This window comes from Gopherus evgoodei, chromosome 2, assembly GCF_007399415.2.
Source record: "Gopherus evgoodei ecotype Sinaloan lineage chromosome 2, rGopEvg1_v1.p, whole genome shotgun sequence".
NCBI lineage: Eukaryota > Metazoa > Chordata > Testudines > Testudinidae > Gopherus > Gopherus evgoodei.
The window spans coordinates 96,671,443-96,694,497 of NC_044323.1; the positions used below are offsets into that span (position 1 = coordinate 96,671,443).

The following is a 23,055-nucleotide window of genomic DNA, read 5'->3' on the forward strand; positions in this document are numbered from 1 at the left end:
TTGTTTTATAATCTTTTTTTAGTGGGTTAATTATGTTTAAAAATACAGTTGTGACAGACAGTACCCCATGTTCATCCTTTTTACAATACCATGATAAATGTTGTACAAAGTATGACTTGCGAGGTATCATTTGAAAACTCATAATCTTCTGAACATTATTGTCCTGATAAATGTGTTGCAACATTGTAATATAAATGTATAAGATTCTACTGTATTACGTTGCTGTGACATGTTCCACGCTTAGACAAGCAGCCCAAACCAGTTCCTTAGCTGGCACCTCAGCTAGGTCAGCATAACCTATTGGACAATAACCTATTTAAAAGGCCATTCTTCAGCTGGAAGAAGATTGTAAGCAAGAACTGTACATATTGGAAATAGAACTGGGGGTTCCCATGTAAACAGACCAACTATTACATGAACCCCAGCTGGAGATAATCCTCGAAGAGGGGTGAATGGTATAAGGATAGAGAACACACACACAATACAAATGACCTCTCTCTTCCACTGTTCTCTGCTCACAGCAGCAGCAATGTCTGAAGAAACACTGAACTGGGGGAGGTTTCCTTGACTGGAGGCTTCCAGCCAGTAAAGACTAAAGAGCCTATTGTGAAAAAAATCCTTAGCTTTGAATCCATTTAGCTTGCTAAGTTAGATATCAGTCTGCATTTTAACTTTTATTTTCTTTGTAACCAACTCTGATTTTTATGCCTCATTACTTGTAATCACTTAAAATCTATCTTTCAGTAGTTAATAAACTTGTTTTACCTAACCCAGTGTGTTTGGACTGAAGTGTTTGGGAACCTCCACGTGAGATAGCAAGGCTTGTGCATATCATTTTCCATTGATGGAATGATGGACTCTCTATGAGCTTGTATTGTCCAGGAAGGTGCTGCGCAGTACAAGAGAAAAATTTCTGGGGGAAGATCTGGGACTAGGAATTTGCTGTATGTTACCCTGCATGAGTGGCTGGCCAGAACATTCATGTAATTCAGCTGACAGTGATTTTTTGTGTGTGCTGGAAGCTGTGAGAGAACTGGCCAGGAGTAGCTATTCTCACAGCAAAGCAGTGTAAACGGCACCCTAGATTGGAGAATTGAGTGGACACAGCTGTTTGACAGTCCAGACTGTACACTGGGGAAATACACAACAGTCTCTCCTGTTGAAGCTATTGCACTCTGGATCAATAACAAAAGGGAGATTAGAGTAAGGGAGGATAGGACCATGGATCTCCACCTCCCAGGCGAGCACTCTAATCACCAGGCTGAAGAGTCATTCTCATGCTTGTACTCCTTGCTCTCAAGAGTCATTTGGGCCAGTCCCCTTGTGCCACTTGCTTAATTATTTATCCACAGTGTTCCATCTTAAGCAAGAGAGATTGAGGGAGTCTCCCATCAAAATATTCTATAGTTCAAAGGTTAGAGCCCTCACCTGAGGTGGCAGATTCCTGTTCAAATTGCTTGTCCCCACTGGCAGAGGGAGTCTTGAACCAGAGCTCTTCCACAATGAGCACTATGACCACTAAGCTGAAAGTTAGTGAGGGAAGTGATTTTCATCCTCCTCCAACCCTCTCTGGGCTGTTTTTTGTGCCCTCTGAGCTTGCCTACTGCATCTGGTCCCACACAGAACTTAGAAAGTTGAATATTATCTTCCCCTGGTCTGTGAATTACTGAGGCTTAGGCAGGAGATAGGTGCCCGGAAACACACAGAGGGAGGCTGTAGTGCATGTGTCCAGAGGCAGAAACATAAATGTCCAGTGAATTTTTACTGCAAAAACATGGGCTCCGAGTGAGTTTAAGTGCCTGCAGGGTTTTATGCATTGCAGTGGAGCCTAAAACTGGCACTTAGGTGTCTAACTCCTTTTGTGCATCCAGGCTGTACTAATTAACATGTATTAAAAGCCTAGGGTAGAGAAGGTATATTGCCTTGGGGAGAGCCTATGCTTTTAACCCAACCAGTTTAGCGTGTGCTAACATCACAATTTAAATCCTAGTCTAGACAAATTTTATGTGACTGTGATAGAATATTACACTCTTCAATTTAACTTGGCTGCAGGGTAAAGCAAACTTTAAAAAATTTCAGCACTCTTTGCTCATTAGCAATCTCAGTAGAGAGACCAGGGACTAAATAGATGGAACTACACCCTCTGCTAGTAGAGGTCCCTGAGGGAAAGTGTGAGATATATTGACTAGCAGCATGAGGGAGGTAGGCAGTGTGCTGTAGATAACCCTGGAAGTGAGCTGCCTGTGTTTATCAGTCCAGCACTTCTCATGAGCACTACATCTATTTAAAACTTTTTAAAACTTAGAGTAATTCTTTCCTCTTATTGTATTTGGCAGGTTGGAATTTATTTTCTGGACTGCAACATAGGTTGCTGCCTTTTAAACTCTGTGTTTCCCTTCAATTCTAGCAGCTAATCTAGTATCTTTGATAGCAGCCTCACAGGAGACAGAATGTCCCCCCTGCCTGCTAATAAGATAAATTGCTGCGATTTTGGTTAAGAAGAAGATAATTTTGAGGAGGAGATGAAAATAGGGGAAGCCAGCTTTACTAATGAGGTGAGAGCAACTCCTACTTGAAGGATTCAAATAAATGCTGTTTCTTTTTTAAAATCTGTTTCTGTTGCATGTGAAAAATTCGGTAATGGAAGATGACTTTGTGAGGCCTGTTCCCTAGGGTGGGCCAACATTGGATCACCGAGATACATTAGAGAGGACAGAAGATTATAACATGAGAGTCTAAATAATTAACAGCAAAGAGTCCTGTGTCACCTTAAAGACCAAGAGACATATTGGAGCATGAGCTTTTGTAGGTGAATACCCACTTTGTTAGACATCTTCACCCATGAAAGCTTATGTTTCTTATGTATCTTTATTGCTTTTTACAGATCCAAACTAACACGGCTACCCCTCTTATACTAAATAATTAACGTTAGCCTGGAACTAAGCACTCTGCTAACAGCAACCCAGACATAAATGGATGTAGAAACCACTATTCTAGACACCAAAATCAGGACTAGGTTTTTTTGGGAAGCTGTGAAAATAGGGGGCGAGACTTGTCTTCAAAGATTCAATAAATTGTTGGGTATAACACACTTTGTCACTCACAGCTAATTAATGTTTATAAGGTCCGTTGACCTCCTTTGATGGCAATCCACCATGTTGGCTAGATTTTCAAAAATGCTGAGGGCCGACTTGAATGGGAGTTGAGGGTGCTGAGTGCATGTGTTATATCTATTTTGATTGTTTATCATCTCTTGGCACTGTAGGCAGTCATCTAAATTCCTTGAAGTTACTTTAAAGATATTCTGAGGATAAATGGATAAATTCTGAGATTGCAGGTCACAGTTTAGGGAGCATTTCAGGCTTTCAAAATGTTCACTCTGAAATCTCCTGGTCCTTTCGATGTCCTTGAAGAGAGATGATATACTTTTCAATCTCAGTCATTGTGTGTTTTAATCAAAATTGAGTGAGAGATTTTCAGACATCCTTTTTTCTCTGCTGTATAAAAGATAAAGCGCCTAATCTGAACTCAGTTTGCCTTACTAGAAGTCAGAAATATGATTTTTAATTTGAGTTTTGCAGTCAATTATTTTAGCATTGTTAGTTTCTGTCTTTCATTTAAACATCATGTAAAAATGTTTGGTACAGAAAATATCTCGGAATGCACAGAGTCTGACTTGGATAATTTACTGAAGTCACCATACCCAGTAACTTGAACTCTTTGTCTCAACTTAAACCACTCATATAGTCATGGCAACAATGGAAGACGCAGCAATGATCTGCAGCCTTGGACTATACTGCACACAGGTTCTGATTCTGTGGCTGGATTGGCATGGAGTGCTTTCGTGAACTTCAATGTGAGTTCTATGTGAAGAATGCTTATAGGATTGGGTCCTTGTTTGGATCTTTTTTACCCATTTCACTTGCATTCTGCCCACTAACTTACCTTTGTCACATCTACTTTTAACACTGCAACTCTAGCAGCAGTTTTCCACTATAAGCCAGTTTTTCCCCTAAAAAAAATGTACTTTAAACATTTACCCCGTTCCCTAAAATGCAACAGGCTGAGCTCCTTCTGAAAAGCTAACACAAATGGGAGAGAAGGAGCCAGATTCTGTTTCTGCCTTTTCCTCAAGATATTATATACTACATCTCAGTCATTTACACCTATGAAAAGACAATGACGGCAATTGTATTCCATTAATGTCATTAAGGACCTGCTATATCTTAGAGATTTTTTGTTACTGGTGGTGATAAGTGAGAGGGAAAGACTGCAGTATGACTCAGAGCCCAGCTTAAGTTTTCAGGGCTGACAGTAAGGGCTTGTCTACACTACTCCCCGGATCGGTGGGCAGCAATCGATCCAGTAGGGGGGTCAATTTATCTCATCTAGACACGATAAATCGACCGCTGAGTGCTCTCCCATCAACTCCGGTAATCCACCAGAACAAGGAGCACAAGCACAGTCGACGGGAGAGTGTCAGGTGTCAATTTACCACAGTGAAGATATCGCAGTAAGTAGATCTAAGTACATCGACTTCAGCTACTCTATTCACATAGTTGAAGTTGCATACAGTAACTCCTTGCTTAACAGTGTAGTTATGTTCCTGAAAAATGTGACTTTAAGTGAAACGATGTTAAGCAAATCCAATTTCCCCATAAGAATTAATGTAAATGGGGGGGTTAGGTTCCAAGGAAATTTTTTTTACCAGACAAAACCTATATATTATATAGATATACACACAGTACATGTTTTAAACAAACAATTTAATGCTGTTCACAGCTATGATGATTGTGAAGCTTGGTTGAGGTGGTGAAGTTAGAGGTTGAAAAGGGAGGGATATTTTCCAGGGAACGACTTGCTGCTTAATGATGAACTAGCACTCAGTTGAGCCCTCAAGGGTTAACACATTGTTGTTAATGTAGCCTCTCACACAAAGCAGCACAAACACGAGGGAGGAGAGACAGCACAGCAGACAAAGACAGACACACACCTTGTGTGTGGGAGAGAGAGAGAAATACGCTCTGCCCCTTTAAGTAACCTGACCCACTCATAAGTGCATTGTCTTTTTTTAAGTGGATCAGGAAGTTGAGACCGCAGCTGCTGCCCCAAGCTCTCTCTGTCTCTCTGCCTCCATGTCCCCTCTCTGCTCTATAGGGAGAAGGAGTAAGTGGGGTACAGGAGCAGGGGGAGGAGGAAGCCCTGACATTAGCCCCCCTCTTTCTTCCCCTGCACAGCAAGCAGGACTCTCTGCAAGCAGCTCCAAGGCAGAGGGCAGGAGCAGCTGGGGGAGGGACAGCTGAACTGCCTGGCAATGATAGTCTGCTGGGCGGCTACAGCACAGGGAACTTAGGGGAGCGGGGAGCTGATTGATAGGGGGGCTGCTGGTGCTCCCTGGTTCGAAGCCCCCACCAACTAGCTGCAAGCGGCTGCTTTTCTTGCAAGCAGTGGACAAAGCAGGTGGCTGTGAAACAACATTAGAAGGGAGCATTACACAACTTTAAACAAGCATGTTCCCTAATTGATCTGCACTGAAACAACGTTAATCAGGATGACTTTAAGTGAGGAGTTACTGTATCTTAGATTGACCCCACGTGGTAGCATAGACAAGCCCTGAAAAGACAGCTTTCAGCTTGTGAACTGAGCACCTTAGATACAGCACTCATTGAGAGACCGTAAACATGAGAAGTCAAAGTGCCATTTGTACAGTCACTTTGTAGACTGGAACTGTGCTTTAATCATGTACTTAATGAGAATGTATTTATATTAAGCGTTTTTTCCTTTATTTTTTTGTCCTCCATCTCGTTCTCCTTCTAGGTCTCTTTCCTATTCCTCTGCCTTTTACCCTCTTTTCACCTGTCCCCACAAAATTCTGGTTCCCTTCTTTCCCAGCTATTCACGGTGTCATATATCCTAACCTCCAGTAGAGGTTTCACCAAAGCTCTGCTCCTAGGTCTCTTTTTATAATTATCTAAAAAAAATTAATCACTCACCTTTTAGTTTAGACTGGTTTAGACTTTTAATAAAAAGAAAAAGTGACAATCTACCCAAGTCCTAGGGAAAGCACTGTTCAAAGCCTCTGACTGATGTATGATCTTTAAAGTGCAGCTGTACTAGAGATGTTTATGTAATTGGAGATTTATTTTATGCCGTGTACCATTCTGACTTGTTTTGTATTATACTCATTTTAATCTCTTCATTACTGATGCCAATACTGCAAAATAGCATGAAAATCTATTTGTTAAGAAGTTATTAGAAACATCCAAAGATTATAAGTAAAGATGTATGCAATCTCCAAAGTTTTCATCCAGATCTGAGCTGCCTCCAAAGTTCCACCCTGGCAAGCTGATTATATAGAAAAAGGCAGTAGGGGGGTATGTATTCAGCTGAAGTCCATATAGAATTTAACACAATTCCTCCTGTAGAATTTTTAAGCTAATTTTTATGCTGTTGGAGTTAAAACTCCCACTGATTCCAAAGGAAGCAGAATCCATCCATTGCTGAGTACTTTTGAAAATCCCATCCTACATCACACATTGACATAAGCACTGTGGACAGCTCCAGCTCTAGGCTTTTTCTGCACCAGGCAGATCTTAAAAAATACAAATATATATAGCTAACCACAACCCGTCCCCTCCCCCAGCTACCTGCATTATAAGCAGTACCTGAAACATTCCTTAATTTCTCTTTCTCCACCACCCATAGGGCTCAATCCTGCTACCATTGAACTCTTTGAAGATGAGATCTTTTCCAGTAGTGCAGGATGAGGCACTTAACGTTCAACTTTCATTCAGAGCATTTCTTTCCAGGACCCGGAGTAGTGGTGGGTACAGGTCTCTTCACTCTTCCCCCTCCCCCGCCCATTCACCACTGGAGAAGTGGCTGTACTATAGAACTGGGAGATTCCTAGCCCCCCCCAGAAGGGGGAAAACACGGATGGTGACACAGCTGGAGGGCCGAGTCATGAAAAGGAAGCTGCAGTTCATGGGTGGACATGGATCTGCAAGTGGAGAAGGTGGTGAGAGAAGTACCACCAGACGAGGGCGCACCAGCTGAGAGAGCTAATCCCCAACACTGCCAGCAGGAGGTGCTGTTCTGGTGGGTGAACTCCATGACAATCACAAAAATATTGGTATGAAATTTTAGGAAAAAACACTTGCTTTTGGATATCTCCTACCTTCAATGCTCCAATAACCCTCTAGTTTTTCTTCTAGTCCTGTGACATGGATTATTTCCCCTTCATTCTCTCTGTTCCTACACCCTTCCAGTTGGCTCTAAGAACTACATTCTGTCCTTGCAACACTCCAGTGACCATCTAGCTATTGCAAAGTTATGCAGTGATACCTATCCTACCTTAGAGTATCTCATTCTATGGCCACAGCCATTGTTGAATTTAAAATATTGGTTCACATTCACTAATCTGCCAAGATACACTTGGCACAGGAAGGGAAAGGTTGATTTCAGGGAATTAGTTATGCCTCCCTTATTCACTGGCTGCCCTGGCCTTGGCTAGGTTAGATAATTATGGCATCCATTCTAGCTGAGGAGGTAATTCGCTAACTCCCAGATCCACAACTAGAAAGGCTGAGCAGATGACAGAGAGCGGTGTACCAGATCTACTCATCGACCTTGCTAACCTTTGCTGTGATCTCAGTAGAGTTCATGACCTCTGTGGGCAGCCAAAAGCTTCATGCACCTGTAGCAGGCTCCAGAAAGACAGACTTAACGAGGTCCACAGACATCAGTTGTGTGATTTCAATAGCCCATCCCATATCCCATCCAGCTAACTGTATTACATAGGCCCAACCATTCAACCTGTGCATCTGCTGAAGAATGATGATGAAACACATTGGAAGTGATCTAAGATGACCATGGTGGGGTTTGCATTCTTTCCAATACAAGGCAGCCTTAATGGTCTCATTATAGCCTTTGCTTCCATGTGCTGCTGAGGGGAGAGGGGGCGAGGGGCATATACTACTATAGTTAGGACTCTAGTTAAATCTCCTTTCAACGTACTCTGTACTCCTGGAGCACTGCTGTTTCACAGGTGAATGTCCATGTCAATGTGTCAATGACAATATCCATGCTCTTGTTTGTCCACTGTGTAGCATAAGATCCAAAAGCTCAGCATCTAACTGATCACCATACTTGGAGCTGGGAAGGAATTTTCCCCTGGGTCAGATTTGTAGCCCAGTGGGCCAGCTTATCTCTATTATATTCACTGCTTTGTATTATATTCTGCTTTATTATATTCAGCGATAATGAAAGAAACTTACAGGCTTGTATCCTGTAAGACATTGGCTTCAGCAGTTAGCATGAGACTTGAGGCCTACGAGCTTTAGAATAGATAACTTTAGGTAACCCATAAGTTTTGGGGAACTGGAAGTAGAGTGTTAGGGGGAATTTTGTCCATAATGACATCAGCCAACCATAGAACATGAACTGACAGTTTTGGAAGGTTTTGGACGGAACATCCAACCTCAAGAGTGCCATGGCAATGAATTGATGTATATGATAATAGGGTGAAATCCTAAATATACTAACCTATAGAAGAAGGACACCTTAACATTGGTAAGGGGAGGAAATACAAATAAGGAAGAGGGGAGAAATCCCTATTGAATATGCATTAAACATGGTAATGTCAGCCTAACATATTATAAAAGTGGCATCCAGGGCAGTAGGGGAGAGAGATGTAGCCCTTGGGAGGCACCAGAATGATGGCCATTGGTGAAGATGAGGAAGGTAACAGTGATGAGGAAGATAATGGCTAATATTTCCGGTTGTTCTGCAAGGGATGGCTTGAGTATGGATGTTCAGGTATCCTTTCTGTATTATCTCTACATACCTTACTGAGTTAGTGTGTGTGACTTTGCTAAATTATTTATTTGTAAATATAAAAAAGTTCCTATAATGTAAGTGTTGCACTGTGCACATCGGGATTCCCAATTATATCATAACTTTAATAACACTGGGCCTGGTGTTGGGACAAGAACCTGTCAACCCTCAAAGTGATAACTGGGAATTTATATTCATAATCTATAGCTCAGGCTACAGGTTGACAGAGACTCTGGGTGGCAGGGAAGGTTGCCTTCAACTGCACCCTGGGGCACAGATCACTTTCTGGTTTGAACTAGAGTAAACAGAGGATTTTGTATCACTTTAAGTCCTTAAATCAAGATTTGAGGATTTCTGTAACTCAGCCAGAAGTTTTGAGTCTATTACAGGCGTGAGTAGGTGAGGTTCTATGGCCTGTGACATGCAGGAGTTCAGACTTAGATGATCATAATGGTCCCTTCTGGTTTTAAAGTCTGTGAGCTGGAAGTTGAAGCTGGACAAATACAGATTAAAAATAAACTGGAAATTTCTAACCGTGAAGGTAACTGACCATTGGAACAACTTACCTAAGGACATGGTGAATTCTCCATCAATTAAAGTCTTTAAATAAGGATTGAGGTAGAGAATGTCTCTTTAAGATATATATATCCCAACAGAAATTATGAGTTGAGGCATAATTTCTGCAAAATGCAGGCCAAAGAACCTCATCCAGTAAAGTCAGGCTAGATGATCATAATGGCCCTTAGTAGCCTTAAAAGCTATGGCTAACTGCCAAGGGAAGCATGAGTCCAAAAATTATACAGATGGAAAAGTGAAAGAAAATGGGAGATAAAAAGGAGAGAGAGTTTGTAGTGTTCTTATAATGAATAATAAGAATGTCCAGTTATCGTTTGTATTACAGTAGCGCCCATGGGTGTCAACTGAGATCAGGGCCCCTTTGTGCTAGGTGCAGTACAAAAACACAGTAATAGATTGCAAACTCTTCTGCTTACTATATAAACAACCAGGACAGAAACATGCTGGGATTGGTTTTAGTCCCATTGTAAAATGTCAAACTGAACCACATCTGGGTTCAGTTCGCAGTTCTGTTGAGTCTCAGTCCAGTGTCCTTCCTCTCTTCTTTCCTTACTTGTTTTCTTTTGTCTTGTGAGAATACTGGATTTGGAGTCTCTCTCATAATTCCAGTGATCTCTGTCCTCATTATCGCCTGGCATCAGTTATATAACAGCTAAACTAAAGGAAAAGAGCTAAGTGGGACTAAGAACCCTTCAGCCAAAATGGTTCAACTGTTTCTGAGAGGAGGTTTGAGAAAATAGGTTGTTTTGTCCATATTAAAACATTCTGGTGACTTTTCCTTTGAAAAGCTTTGGTGCCCCCATGCTTTGCAGTAGGGATTTGAAATCCAGCAGGTGCTGTCCTTTGTATCAGAGGTGTGGTTTTTTTTCTATCAGAGATGGTGTGGTCTAGTGAATAGGGTATTAGACTGGATTTCAGGAGTCCTGGGTTCTAATCCCAACTCTGCAACTGAGTGGCTGCATGTCCTCGGTCACTTCACCTCTCTCAATTGTGGTGGGGAGGGATAGCTCAGTGGTTTGAGCATTGGCCTGCTAAACCCAGGGTTGTGAGTTCAATCCTTGAGGGGGCCATTTAGGGATCTGGGGCAAAAATCTGTCTAGGGATTGGCCCTGCTTTGAGCAGGGAGTTGGATGAGATGACCTCCAGAGGTCCCTTCCAACCCTGATATTCTATGAAATCCACCCAAGTACAAGTAGGAGCCAGTTGACTGGGTGGCAGAGAACACTGAGATCAGATGAGGAGCTTGGAGCAAGAGAGACTGGAACTGGCTGGACAAAGACTTGGACCAGGAGCCAGCCAGGAAGGGAGATGACAGGACATGTTGCTGGGAAGTAGGAAACTAATATTAGGCTAGGACCCCAGGGAGGGAGACTGGGATTGGAGGATAGAGACATTTCAGATGAGGAGCAGAGTAGGGAAAACTTGAACTGGCTGGGCAAGGAAACTAGGAGTCGTCCGGAGGGGTGACTAGGGTTTTCTGGGCAAGGAGATTGGGATTGATATGAGAAGTTTGAGGAGTGAAGGAGACCAGGACTGGATAGGTGAGCAAAATGAGACTGGGAAGAGAAACCAGGGGAGGGGAAGAGACTGGATTATGACAAGGACAGATTGGAGGGGACTGGACAGAAGAGGTCACACATAGGAATGATCAGAAGAGTCTCTGCCCACTAGAGACCATTCCCCTTTGGGATCTGGAATGGAACTGAGTATTCCTGAGCCTCACCGTTTCTCTGCTATCAGCAAATATGTGTGACACGCACTGGCAAAATGTCCCATGCCCTTCTTTTGGCTGGTCTACATAGAGAATAACAGACTACCGCTATCAGTTACTCTGATAGCAAAGATTTCAACCCTGCTGATGAACCATGTGGGTGACAGTATGGTGATACATAATAGATTTTTTTTTCAGGTTATTCTCTTGAAAACTTACGGAAGTGTGTGTGTGTATGTGGGAGAGAGAACAACACACACACACACACACACACACGCACACTTTGTTAAAACATTATTGAAGTTGAAAAAAGAAGCATTCAAAAGTTAGGAAATGCCAGAACTAAGGTTGCTTGTGTAACTTGGCCTATGTGTGTGTGCACGTGCATTATGATACAATGTCTAATTTATTTATCACATAGTAAGTTTTCCACAGGAGCCAGGCCTCATTTAGTGCGCAGGCTGGACCTACTTTGGTATGAATCAGGGTTGTGTGGTAACAGAGGTTGACCAAACTGAAGGGCAAGGCTGAGAGGTAAAAGCAGCTCCACATCCTTTTTTTGCTCTGGGCAGTTATACAACAATAATGGGAGTTTGGCTGTTAAATGTGTAATAAGAGCTGTGAAATGCTCAAAAATTGTGAACCAGACAAGGTAAACTATGAGGGAGGGAGAGGATCCAAAACTGAACCATGTAACTAATCTCAAAGGGGGAAAGTGAATGGGAATGCACACTCATCCAAAAATTGGGTTTGAAAATTGGATTTATGGAGCTTGAGCAAGAAGCCTGGATAGCCATGATAGAGGATTTCATTATGGCTAATTACTGTGTAATAAATGTCAGGAAAGATGCCTTGCAATTCAGTCTCTGGAGATTCATTTAAAGATGTGCCCTCAGTGAAACAAGTGGTTTTTAGGCAATTGGTTTGCAGTGAGCAAGTTGCCCTACCTTCAGGGGCAGCAAGCGTAACAGCTAGATGCTCTGGTAGCTTCCAGCAAGGGAAATATGGGGAATGGTTGAGACCTGTTTTGAGCTCCAGGATCTCATGGGAATTTTATCTGACAAAGTTCTTGTGGACCTGAAGCAGGAATGGATCTCTGTTCATTTGCTGAATGTTTCTGACAATCAGGAGATAGTAAAAAGGGAACCACAGTTGCAAAATGTTGGACCAGTCATTCACGTAAATGCTAGTGAAGGTGAGCTTCCAGAGTTTCTATTAGTTGCTCCAGCACAATATGATGCATTTAAATGAAGAGCAACGGAATGGTTTAAGAGACTTTCTGGTTAGACTCATTTGTTCTTCTGGTCCAACAAAAATATAGATTATGTAGCACTGGTCCAGCCCAAGATTGCTACTGGGGAAACCAGCCCATTACCAGTTGCAAAGAGGGAAGAAGCTTTCCAGACTATCAAGGAAATGTATCAGGAAGGCTTAACTGAGCCTCGAACCAGTCTGTGGGCTTCATTCAGAGTTCTGGTTAAAAAAAAAAGATGGTGGCATCAGATTCTGTCTGGGCTATAAAAAGTAAATGAAGATACTTTAAAGGATTCCTGTCCATTATTTAGAACAGATGATACTCTGTATGCTGTAGCAGGTTCCATGTTTTTTTCAACACTGGGCCTTTAAAAGTGGATATTGGTAAGTGGAAGTGGATCCAAAAGACAAGCAAAAGTCTGCTTACCTAGCAAAACCAGACTTGTGCAACTTAGAATGATGGCTCTTGGCTTGGTTAATGCACCTGCCAAATTTGAGAGGCTTATGAAGAGGGTATTGCAGCCTCTCTCACCCTGCTTGTAATACCTAGATGATAACCTGGTGCATGCTAAAACCCTTGAGTAGGAACTGATACATTTACAAATGGTCTGTGATAAGTTAAAGGCTGAGTCTGAAATTGAAACCAATGTTGTTGGTTGAAACTCAAAAAAATAGAGTTGTTTCAAAAAGAGGTAACCTTCCTAGGGCACATGGTCAGGAGAAGGGGACTTCTACTGACAATAAAAAAATGAGGCAGTGCAAAAATGTCCAGAGAGTCTCAGATGTGCAGAGTTTTAGAGGGCTCCACTCCTACTACAGAAGGTTTCCTTGTAGATTTACAAATATTGTGAAACCGTTGTATAGGTGGGGTGATGAAAGAAAACCATTTCAGTGGTCAGCAGAGTGGGATTTAGTATTTTCAGAATTGATAAGGCTATTGTAACTGCTCCTACTTAGCCCACCCATGTTTCAAAACCTCTTTCATTATTAGACACAGATTAGGGAAAATACTGTGTTTACAGATTGCAGGAAGTGTTGATACAAGAGCATAAGGACCATCTGAGATGGTACCAGAATTTCAACTTGGCTGCCCCTAGAAACAGCTTGTAGCTATCAAAGTTGAGGCTGGAAGATTTTGTGACAATAACAAAATCCCCATTGGAACACAATTGGTGAAGTCCATCCCAACAGGCAGACTCCACAGAAACAAAGGACAAGTGGATACGCTGCAGGAATCCATTGAAATCATCCCTTCTCCATTGGCTGAAAGGATAACAGACAGGGAGGGGAAAGTTCCAAGGAGATTTGGAAGGGAGCAAAATTGATTTGGGATGGTGACATTGTCCTGAAAAACACAATGTAAATAAGAAATTTAAAAATATACAAGCTTAAAGCTGGAGAAGGAGCTGTGAGTGTGACGTAGAGAGGAAGGTGAGACAGAGATTCTTTGGCTCAGAGCTCACTAGAGAGGCAGATATGTGGATTTCTGAGCAAGGAACTGCCTACTGTTGCTTCTTTCTACTGTTTGGGGAAAGAAGACTTTGTGTACATTTTTTAATAAATGAACAAGATTACACCAAGAATATATATCCAACTTGTATAATCTTTCTCATACTAATGGAAACCACCCTGCAGAGCTCTGTATTTTGGCCAACTGCTTGGGCCAAAAGGGCAACAGTAGTTTGCATTTGTATCTACTGTATAGCTGTCTGTTTCTAAAAATGGCTTTATAGAGTCATAGATTCCAAGGCCAGAAGGGACCATTGTGATCATCTAGTCTGACTTCTTGTATAATGTAGGCCATAGAACTTCCCTAAAATAATTCCTAGAGCATCTCTCTTTAGAAAAACTTGCAATCTTGATTTTAAAAATTGCTAGTGATGGAGAATCCAGCGTGACCCTAGAAAATTGTTCCAATGGTTAACTATCACTGTTAGAAATGTATACCTTATTTCCAGTCTCTACTTGTCTAGCTTCAACTTCCAGCCATTGGATATGTGTTATACCTTTCTCTGCTGGATTCAACATCATTAAGGTTAAAAGAGGTACATGCCTCAGGGCATAAAATGTTTAGCAGCTGGGTCAGGAAGGAATTTTCTATATGGTATAATATTCCACTAAGGGGGGTTTTAAACCTCCCCATGAAGCATCTGGCATTCAGTGACGAGATTAGCACTCCTTATGGAGGGCTTCATGAAGATAATATAATGGGAAATTAAAACACTTTGAGGGTGAGCTAGTTGCCCCAAACTCACTTCCAATTACTCTGTTGAACACGCAATGATCACACTCACCGTCCCACATTGCTATCCTCTCCCCTTTTCATGTAGACAGATATTCGTCTTAATCCTTTCTTCATGTCCACAAACCTCCTTCAGCCTGTTTTATTTTTGTTGCTTGTCTGCAACCCAGAAGAGTTTGATTGTTTCTCCTGTTGTAACTGAAAAGAGTAAAGCAGGGGTAGGCAGCCTATGGCATGAGTGCCAAAGGTGGCACTCGAGCTGATTTTCAGTGGCGCTCATACTGCCCGGGTCCTGGCCACCAGTCGGGGAGGCTCTACATTTTAATTTAATTTTAAATGAAGCTTCTTAAACATTTTAAAAACCTTATTTACTTTACATATGACAATAGTTTAGTTATATATTATAGACTTATAGAAAGAGACCTTCTACAAACATTAAAATGTATTGCTGGCACGCGAAACCTTAAATTAGAGTGAATAAATGAAGACTCAGCACACCACTTCTGAAAGGTTGCCAACCCCTGGAGTAAAGTGTGCTGGGGCACATAACCATTGCTGCTCTGGATGGATTCAGAAAGGGGGCAGGGCTTTAAGGGCTGCAGCCCCGGGCTCCAGGGCCCACTGAGCCCTGGGCTGCAGCCCCTAAAGCCCTTGCATTCTGGCCCTGCCTGGCAGGAGAAGGCAGCTCTGAGAATCATGGCCAATGGTAGCTGCAGGGGGCAGTGCCTGCGGGACAAGCACAGGGCTGCAAGGAGCCACCTGAACTCCCTGCACTTCACCCCTGCACCAAACGGGAGCTGCCCCAAGGAAGTGCTCCTCACCCCAGCCATGAGCCCCCTCCCACATCCTAAGTCCTGGTCAGATCCCCATCCCCAGCCTGTTCCCAACTCTCTCCCAGCCCCTATACCCCCAACCCTGAGCCCCCTCCCACAGCCTGTACCCCAACCCTGAGACCCCTCCTGCACCATTACTCCCACCCAGACCCTCCATTCCCAGACCACTCCCGCACCCTAACTCCCTCCCAGACCCTGCACCCCCCACTCTGAGCTCCAGGATGAGAATGCAGAAAATGAATGAAAAAAAGGTGGGGGAGATAAGAGAGAATGCTTCCCCTGTAGGGGGGCAGGCAAGGAGCAAAAATGAAACTGAGCACAGGGCCCCACTAACTCTAAATCTGCCACTGCTGCTCTGTCTGCAGCAGTGCTAATCCGCTCCTGACTGGGATTCTGTCTTGGCCTCCTCAGCCAGAAGTAAGAGTGTGTGGGGAAACGGGGGAGGAAATGTTGTAAATACAAATTACTGGCTGTGTGTCCTTTTTTTAAAAATGGAGGAACTTCCTTTCTATTATCACCCCAAATGGAAAATGATTCTGGACAAAATTTTGTTAGACTCTAGTATAATTTATGTAAACTTACATGAAAGAATTATTTCACAAAAGTGAAGGGTCAATTTACAACTTCACTAAAACAGAAACTATAGAAATGAACATAATTCAACTGATATTTGATTTCATTTTAAAATCAAGATTTTAAGAACATTGCAATGTGTAATAAGTTTCCCAGTTACTTGAAGGCCATATTCCTCAATGTCCTATAATTTGATGCATAATGTTCTTCAGATAACTGTATGGAGTTCAAAAAATCTTAGCATCCTGGTCAGCAAAGCAAATAATAAAAGATCTGTTACATTTTATTCCAGCAAACTGAGTTATTGTATTTGAACTAGTAGGGGGTGGAGTGGCATTGAGTGAACAAGCATGATTCTCTGAAGTCAGTCTTGGGAGAATCAAAGAGTAAAAACCATGTCCTGAACTGTAAGGAATAATGGGACTTATCTAAAACCCACTGAAATAAACAGACCCATCAACTTCCAATGTGAGTAAAGTACTTCTCCTCTCCCCAAAGTGATTTCTCTCCTTCCTAATGCAATTTTATACAATCTTTTCCATTGAGGCTGCTGTCCTTTTGTACACTAGAGTTTTTCATACGTCTTCACTCCTGTACTACCTAACACTTTATTTTCTTGACTTGACAGGATGACTTTGTGTGTGGTTTCATAAAGTAAATTTACCTTATTAAACATAAAGGCCACCAGCCTAAATTAGAGCCACATGGTCTAGTTATCTGAATATTCACCGTAGCATGCTGTTTGATTGATTCTATGTGTAAGGATGTTTGGGTGAATGAGCAGTTCTTAGAGCAACTCCGTTTACTCCCTTATAATTATGGGTCTGAGATTTCCCCATTATCCAACTCTTTGGTCAGCTGAGGACCAAAAAAGTCTAAATGGCAAGTTATTTCAATTGGAGATGTGATAACTCCATTTTTTTATTTATTGGATACCAAACAAAAGGCCTTAAATACTATTGAATACAAATCCAGGTATTAAGGAAGCAATGCCATTTGACAATAAGCATCTGATTTACAAAGCTTACTTTGATCTACCTTATTATATATGTAGTTTCTATCCAGTGCCACTGGAACAGGCTAAGGGGATAAGAGCATCTCAAAAGGACTCTAAAAGCTCCTTAACTATAGAACTATCCCTGCACACTTTATGCAGACAGAACTGCCTCTGTCATCAGCGGGTTTGGCCTGAGGAAAGACAGCAGGATGACTCCACTCTCTGTTCAGGAGTTACTTCACTCAACATTGACATGTAGTCATGTACTGGTTGGAACCCAAGAGCTGTTTAACAGTGCACAGCACCACAATGCAACAGTTTAGAACAGGAAATGTAGTATATTATCCAATCAAAACTGTAGTGAGAATTTGTGTATGATATTTGTCTGCACTCTACATGCCCAAAAACCCTGTCAATGCCTAAGAAATGCTACATCGCTTATTTCAGCAGTTTACTGTTTACAAAGTTCCTAAATATGGATTTACACAGTGAGGTGAAGAAATAACATACATCTTAATAGTCAGTGAATGGATATTCATCCTGCAGGCTCTGAGGGAGCTGTCATAGTTATTCTGGTTAATGATGCTCATTTTTAAAGGTGCTCAAAACTGCTCTTTTCACAATCGACCCCAAAAGGCTTTTAAAAAGCCATTACAATCAACCAAAGAAAACATCATTCTAAAGCTCCGTGAACAATTCCTTGTTTTACAACTCAGACCTGTATTAGAGATGTAACTTCTGTGGTGACATGAGTTACATTTCCCCTGTCCATTTCTGAGGGATAGCCAGTATTTATTTTTCAGTCCAATGACAGCTTGGTTCTCTTTCCTCTCTCTTTATAACAGGGGAAGATGGAGTTTGCTGGTGGGCACTAGCTAATAAACATGTGGCCTGTAATTCCTGGCAAATTGATGCTGTATTTAATGAGCTCTCATTTCTCAAACTGAAAGGTCCAGCTGGGATAAGAGGGAGCCTTAGACTGTTAGGGAGTGAGAAATTCACAATAGTAAAAACACCAGCAAATTAATACTACTATAAATGGTGCAGAAAATGCCCAGTTAAGCAGCATGCTTGATTTCTTTCTTTTTTTGTTTAATAGCAGACCTCTAACGCCAGATTCTCCTCTTGCACCAGTTTTACAGTGGTATAACACCATTGATTTCATTGGATTAATTCTGATTTACTTGGATGAAAGGAAAATCAAGCCCCCAGAGTGTAACTGATGATCTGGAAGGTCTTTCCAATCTCTGGTGACAGGATGAGTTCACAGCCCAGACAAGAAAGCAAGCTGATATAATGTGAAATAAACTGTTCTGGGGATTTTTTGCCCAGAGAGTTTGTCTTATCAGGCCTCAGGAGAATAACTTTACATTTCCATTATACCATCATGTGCTTGAGGTTGCATTCTCTAGTCACTTCCGCTGGAATGCTAGGACAGCTCTCTTGGGTTGGTGGGATCATACATCACATTGGTTTTCATTCCATCATATTTTCAATTCTTCGACTCACCCCACAGCCCCTTTTCCTCCTCTTTCCCAAAGAATTTTCTACCAGAGAGAAGGACTTTAAAATCTTTTTAATCAAGCTACTGCTGTACATAATGAATCAGTTCCTGGCAACATCAGAGGAGTAGACAGATTATGGCACGACATGCTTTCGCTTTTTGTTGTTCGCTGTATCTGCAGAACATGAACTTTTGCCCTTAAGGAATTTTTGGCATTATATTTGTTTTATATGTAAAATGATATCTTTGGCACTGCTTCCATATCAATTGATAAATATACACTAAAGAACAGATAGTTTGTGCTCACTAGGCTTTGTTCTACTGTACCTTCCACTTCAAAGTCTCACTCCCCTCCTACTCCCTCTTCCTTCCTAATAATGCAAGGCTCTCATGATGAACTCCCCACTCATTTTCTGCTTCCACTTCACTTCCCCTAAAACCATCTGCCCACTGCTAGAATCATTCATCTGTTCTTGAACCCGCTGTCATAGTTTAGGACAACTGTGCCTGTATTTCCCTTCGGGTGTCCAGCATGTTGTCCTACTCTCAGGTTTGCAGCTTCTCAGCCATTGTCTTCCTTGGTAGAGACCTGCGTCTCTTTTGATTCTGACTGGGACATTTCCAGGCTGTGCAGTTCCCTGCCTGTACTGTGTTAGTTCCACCACAGACACGTGCCCAAGGACATTTGCTTGCTTTCTCTTCAGCGATGGTTAATAGGTGTAATTGTTATAAGGTACCACACGGCACTTCCTATGCAAAACTACTTTATTCTTAAGGAGAAAAACTATTAAAAACACTAAAAGAACCTACATGCTTGCTAACAAGCTTACCGAAGTTCGCCCTTAGATGGATTCTGGCAGAAGCAGTCCTTCAACTCCTCACCCAAGGCACTTCCTTGTGGTTACAAGTTCATAACTGCTTCAGCTCACAACAAGCACACAGTTGTATGGGACCTCAGTAGATCCAGTCCTTCCAAACCTACCCTACAGATTGAGGCCCTCCATGGACCAGAAGTCGTGTCTGCTTGCCGGATCAGGAAGAAGGTCCTCAGCCAGTTTAAAACCAGGTTATTTACCCAAAACACCCTTTCTTTGTTTGTTGGTCTCTGGGGAATCCAGTTTGAACTAATATATTGCATACCTCTGCAGTGGGTGGTCTCAAAGGGTTGATAATGGAGGAAGTGTATTAACATCACCACCTCTACTAGGGAAGGGATGTACAATGCCACTATAAAGTAGACACAGTTGCATTTTTAATACAATGTATCCCAAAGGTAATAGCCCTAATTCAAAACATTCAATGAAGTCATAATCTTTAATTCCATAAGGGTTGTTCAGAGTATTACAGGATATAATCAGTCTGTCACACCTTCCCACAGCTGAACTTCACCTCTTTCCTGATGCCAACTCTCCCGCTGACAGACATCCAAATGACCTTCTCTCAATCCTGTCCACTGGTAAGTCCCCATTCCCTCATTAAGGCTCTGTCTCATTCTGAGAGACCTCAGACAATCGTTCTCATTGGTAGGCCCTCCCCTCTCTTGGTGAGGTTTGTCTCTTTCTGATAGACTTTTGATTCTCTCCTTGAAGTTATCTTTCATACTAATTCACTTCTATGTCCTGATTCTCCACTGCCTAGCACTTGTGCACTCATTTACAACAGGTCAAAGTCAGCGCATAACATTACCATTCTGATTTGGAAGTATTTTACATGACAACATAAGAAGCAAGGCAGTGGAAAATCAGTCCCCTAGCAATACCATGATTACAGCTAGTCCCTGATCTTCCCCAAATCCTTCCACCATGCAAATGCTTGACCGTGCAAATGGGATTCTGGTCCATGACGTGGATACCTAGGTGCTATGCTAATACAAATAATTTACAATATATAATACAGTACAAATAGGAAATGAAAGATAATATAGTATCAGCTGTTTTCATAGTATAGTGGTTACCATATTTATTTTACACACAGCCCCAGTGAGACCATATATTTCATAATGGCTTTAGAACTAATAGTCAATACAAACATTTTTGTGATAAGTGTTAACTTTTATTCTGTGGGTTTTTTAAACTTGTTTTTATGCCCAGATATTGGCACAGGGGGGCTATTCTTTGAAGTGCTAACCCATTTAAATGTTGTCTTAAGAGACAGGAAAATCAGAATGTGAAATACAGATTAAATTTTATTTAGAGAAATTGCCCAGAAGAAAAGGCTTGTCCAAGTCAGCTATTCTATTTGATTGGTGCAACATGTGCCTTCTAGATGCATTGCTGATGCGTTGTAATGTGGTAGAAGGAAAGTGATCATTTATCTGATAGACAAGTTGCAAATGATTTTTCTGAAACGCATGCTTTCATGGACAACAAAAATGCTGCATGCTGGGCTAAGTGAATTTCTAGTGCAATTTTATTAAATGTAGCAGACTTACACCAGGGATGAATTTGGCCTCTGGAGTCCAAACAAAGATGATGGAAGAGCACTAATACCACTTGATGGAGCCTAGGCAGGGCTTATATGAAATCTGAAACCTTTTATTCCTGTGCCTTGTGCTACTTTTGTTCTTTCAGTTTAGCATTTGGTTGGGAGAGAATTTTATGGGTTTGGATATCAATATCCTTCTCTACAAAGATAATTTCCATCAAGAGTAATAGATACACTATGAGCGAGGTGAGGTATGTCACTATGCTCTGCTATTTCCTTCCTTTCAAGCCCAGAATTTTCTCCCCCTCAACAACCATATCTCCTGTTGACAAAGTATTGTCCGTCCTTTTTCTTTCCATTAGAACATAAGAACGGCCATATTGGTCAGACCAATGGTCCATCTGCCTCAGTATCCTGTCTTCTGACAATGGTCAAAGCCAGGTGCTTCAGAGGGAATGAACAGAACAGGTAATCAACAAGTGATCCATCCCCTGTCGCCCATTCCCAGCTTCTGGCAAACAGAGACTAGGGACACTTCAAAGTATGGTTTTGCATCCATGCCCACCCCGGCTAAAAGCCATTGATGGACCTATCTTTCATGAATTTATCTAGTTCTTTTTTTGAACCATGTTATAGTCTTGGCCTTCAAAACATTCTGTGGCAAAGAGTTCCACAGGTTGGCTGTGCTTTGTGTAAAGAAATACTTCTTTCTCCAAGCCTTTCCCCATGTGCGTGCTCTCTCTCTCTTCTGACTTTTCCCATGCCCTTCTCTTCTTCCCAGTTCCTTCCCAACTGCCAATTCTGCAGCCAGAATTCTCCCTTTATCTCTCTCTTGCTACAGAGATCCCATCAATGTATGCAGGAGCACCCATCTTCCACTCGGGTATGCAACCAATACTTTGTTAAGGAATATGTCATATGCAGATGCATTTGCACCTCTAATAACTAAATACATGTAAAATGTTTGCAAATTGAGGCACAAACATATTTGGTGTCTCTCCAAAGCATATCTTGTATGTTATATGAGATTATATAAATTAGAGAGGCACTCTTGGGGAAATTCTATGCCACTGCATGTGCACAGAATTCATGTCTCCCACAGATTTCTTTGTTTCCCTGCAGAAAAATGACTTTCTGACAGGGAAGCAAAGGGAAGCTGCAAGAGCAGTCATATGCCCTTACCAGCTGCATGGGCGTGTCGCTTTGGACACCCAGAGCAGCTGGCAGAGAGGTAAGTCACAGCAGGCAGAGCTGGGGACCCCCTGGCCAGTTGCTCCTAACCTGCACCAGGCTCAGCTGCTAGTCCGGACTAGGGGTGGGAGAAGACAAGATTTCTTCTTCCCCTGCATGGAGCAGCTGGGACCAGAGCTGGATCAGACACCCGCCCCTCAAAAAACCTCCCCCAGCTACAAGAAGCTCTGCACATGCCCCCCACATACTGTTCCCCATCTGCCCAATTCCCTTGCATCTAACCACCCCATACCCTGCTGGTGAGCCTCCCGGCAGAAACCTCCTACCCTGCTGTGCCTTGCCCCCTGCACCCAGACCCCCCCCAGTTGAACTCCCACCCTGATGAGCCCCACCCCCCTGCACCTGGACCACCTTCAACCACAAGCCCCAGCCAGCTGCAACTGGACTCCCTTCCCACCAAGCCTTACTCCCCTGGCACCTAGACCCCCTGCTGAGTCCCCCATACCCAGACCCCTCCAGCTGAGCCCCAACCACCTTCACTTAGATCTCCCTGCAGAGTCCCATTACCTCTGCACCCAGAATGCCACAACGAGCCCGTGCATCTAGATCTCCCTCTCACCGAGCCCCCCAGTGATTTGCCCACACTGATTACGCCACCCAGAACCTCTCATCTCACACCTGGATCCCACACAAACACACTAAAACCCATCCACACTTGGATCCTGCTGGGCTGAGCCTTCCTGCCCATACCTGGTTCACTCATGGGCTGCATGTGAGTCTTCCATTTGGGGAGGCTTACTCACAAATGCTGGAAGCTCCCTGAAAGTGGGAGGTCACAGTCACCCAGACCATGGCCCTGCCCTCACTCCATCTCTTATCATGAGGCCCCATCCTCACTCTGCCTCCTCCCTGAGG

General features: G+C 42.5%; 1 protein-coding gene across 8 annotated transcripts in view; it reads left to right on the forward strand.

Moving 5' to 3' along the window:
- Positions 1-23,055, forward strand: part of VOPP1 (VOPP1 WW domain binding protein) — a 197,700-nt gene that overhangs the window by 69,754 nt on the left and 104,891 nt on the right. The window contains exons 2-4 of one of the 8 annotated variants that reach the window (XM_030551415.1): positions 2,435-2,555; positions 3,748-3,856; positions 4,393-4,513. The exons of 4 other annotated variants lie outside the window; for them this stretch is intronic. In XM_030551415.1, coding sequence (XP_030407275.1) covers positions 3,832-3,856; positions 4,393-4,513 — 146 coding nt within the window. In that variant the 5' untranslated portion in view covers positions 2,435-2,555; positions 3,748-3,831. Of the gene's footprint in view, positions 1-2,431; positions 2,556-3,747; positions 3,857-4,392; positions 4,514-5,817; positions 7,099-23,055 lie in introns of those variants that run through there. 3 more of the 8 variants (XM_030551416.1, XM_030551417.1, XM_030551418.1) reach the window with 3 other exon arrangements.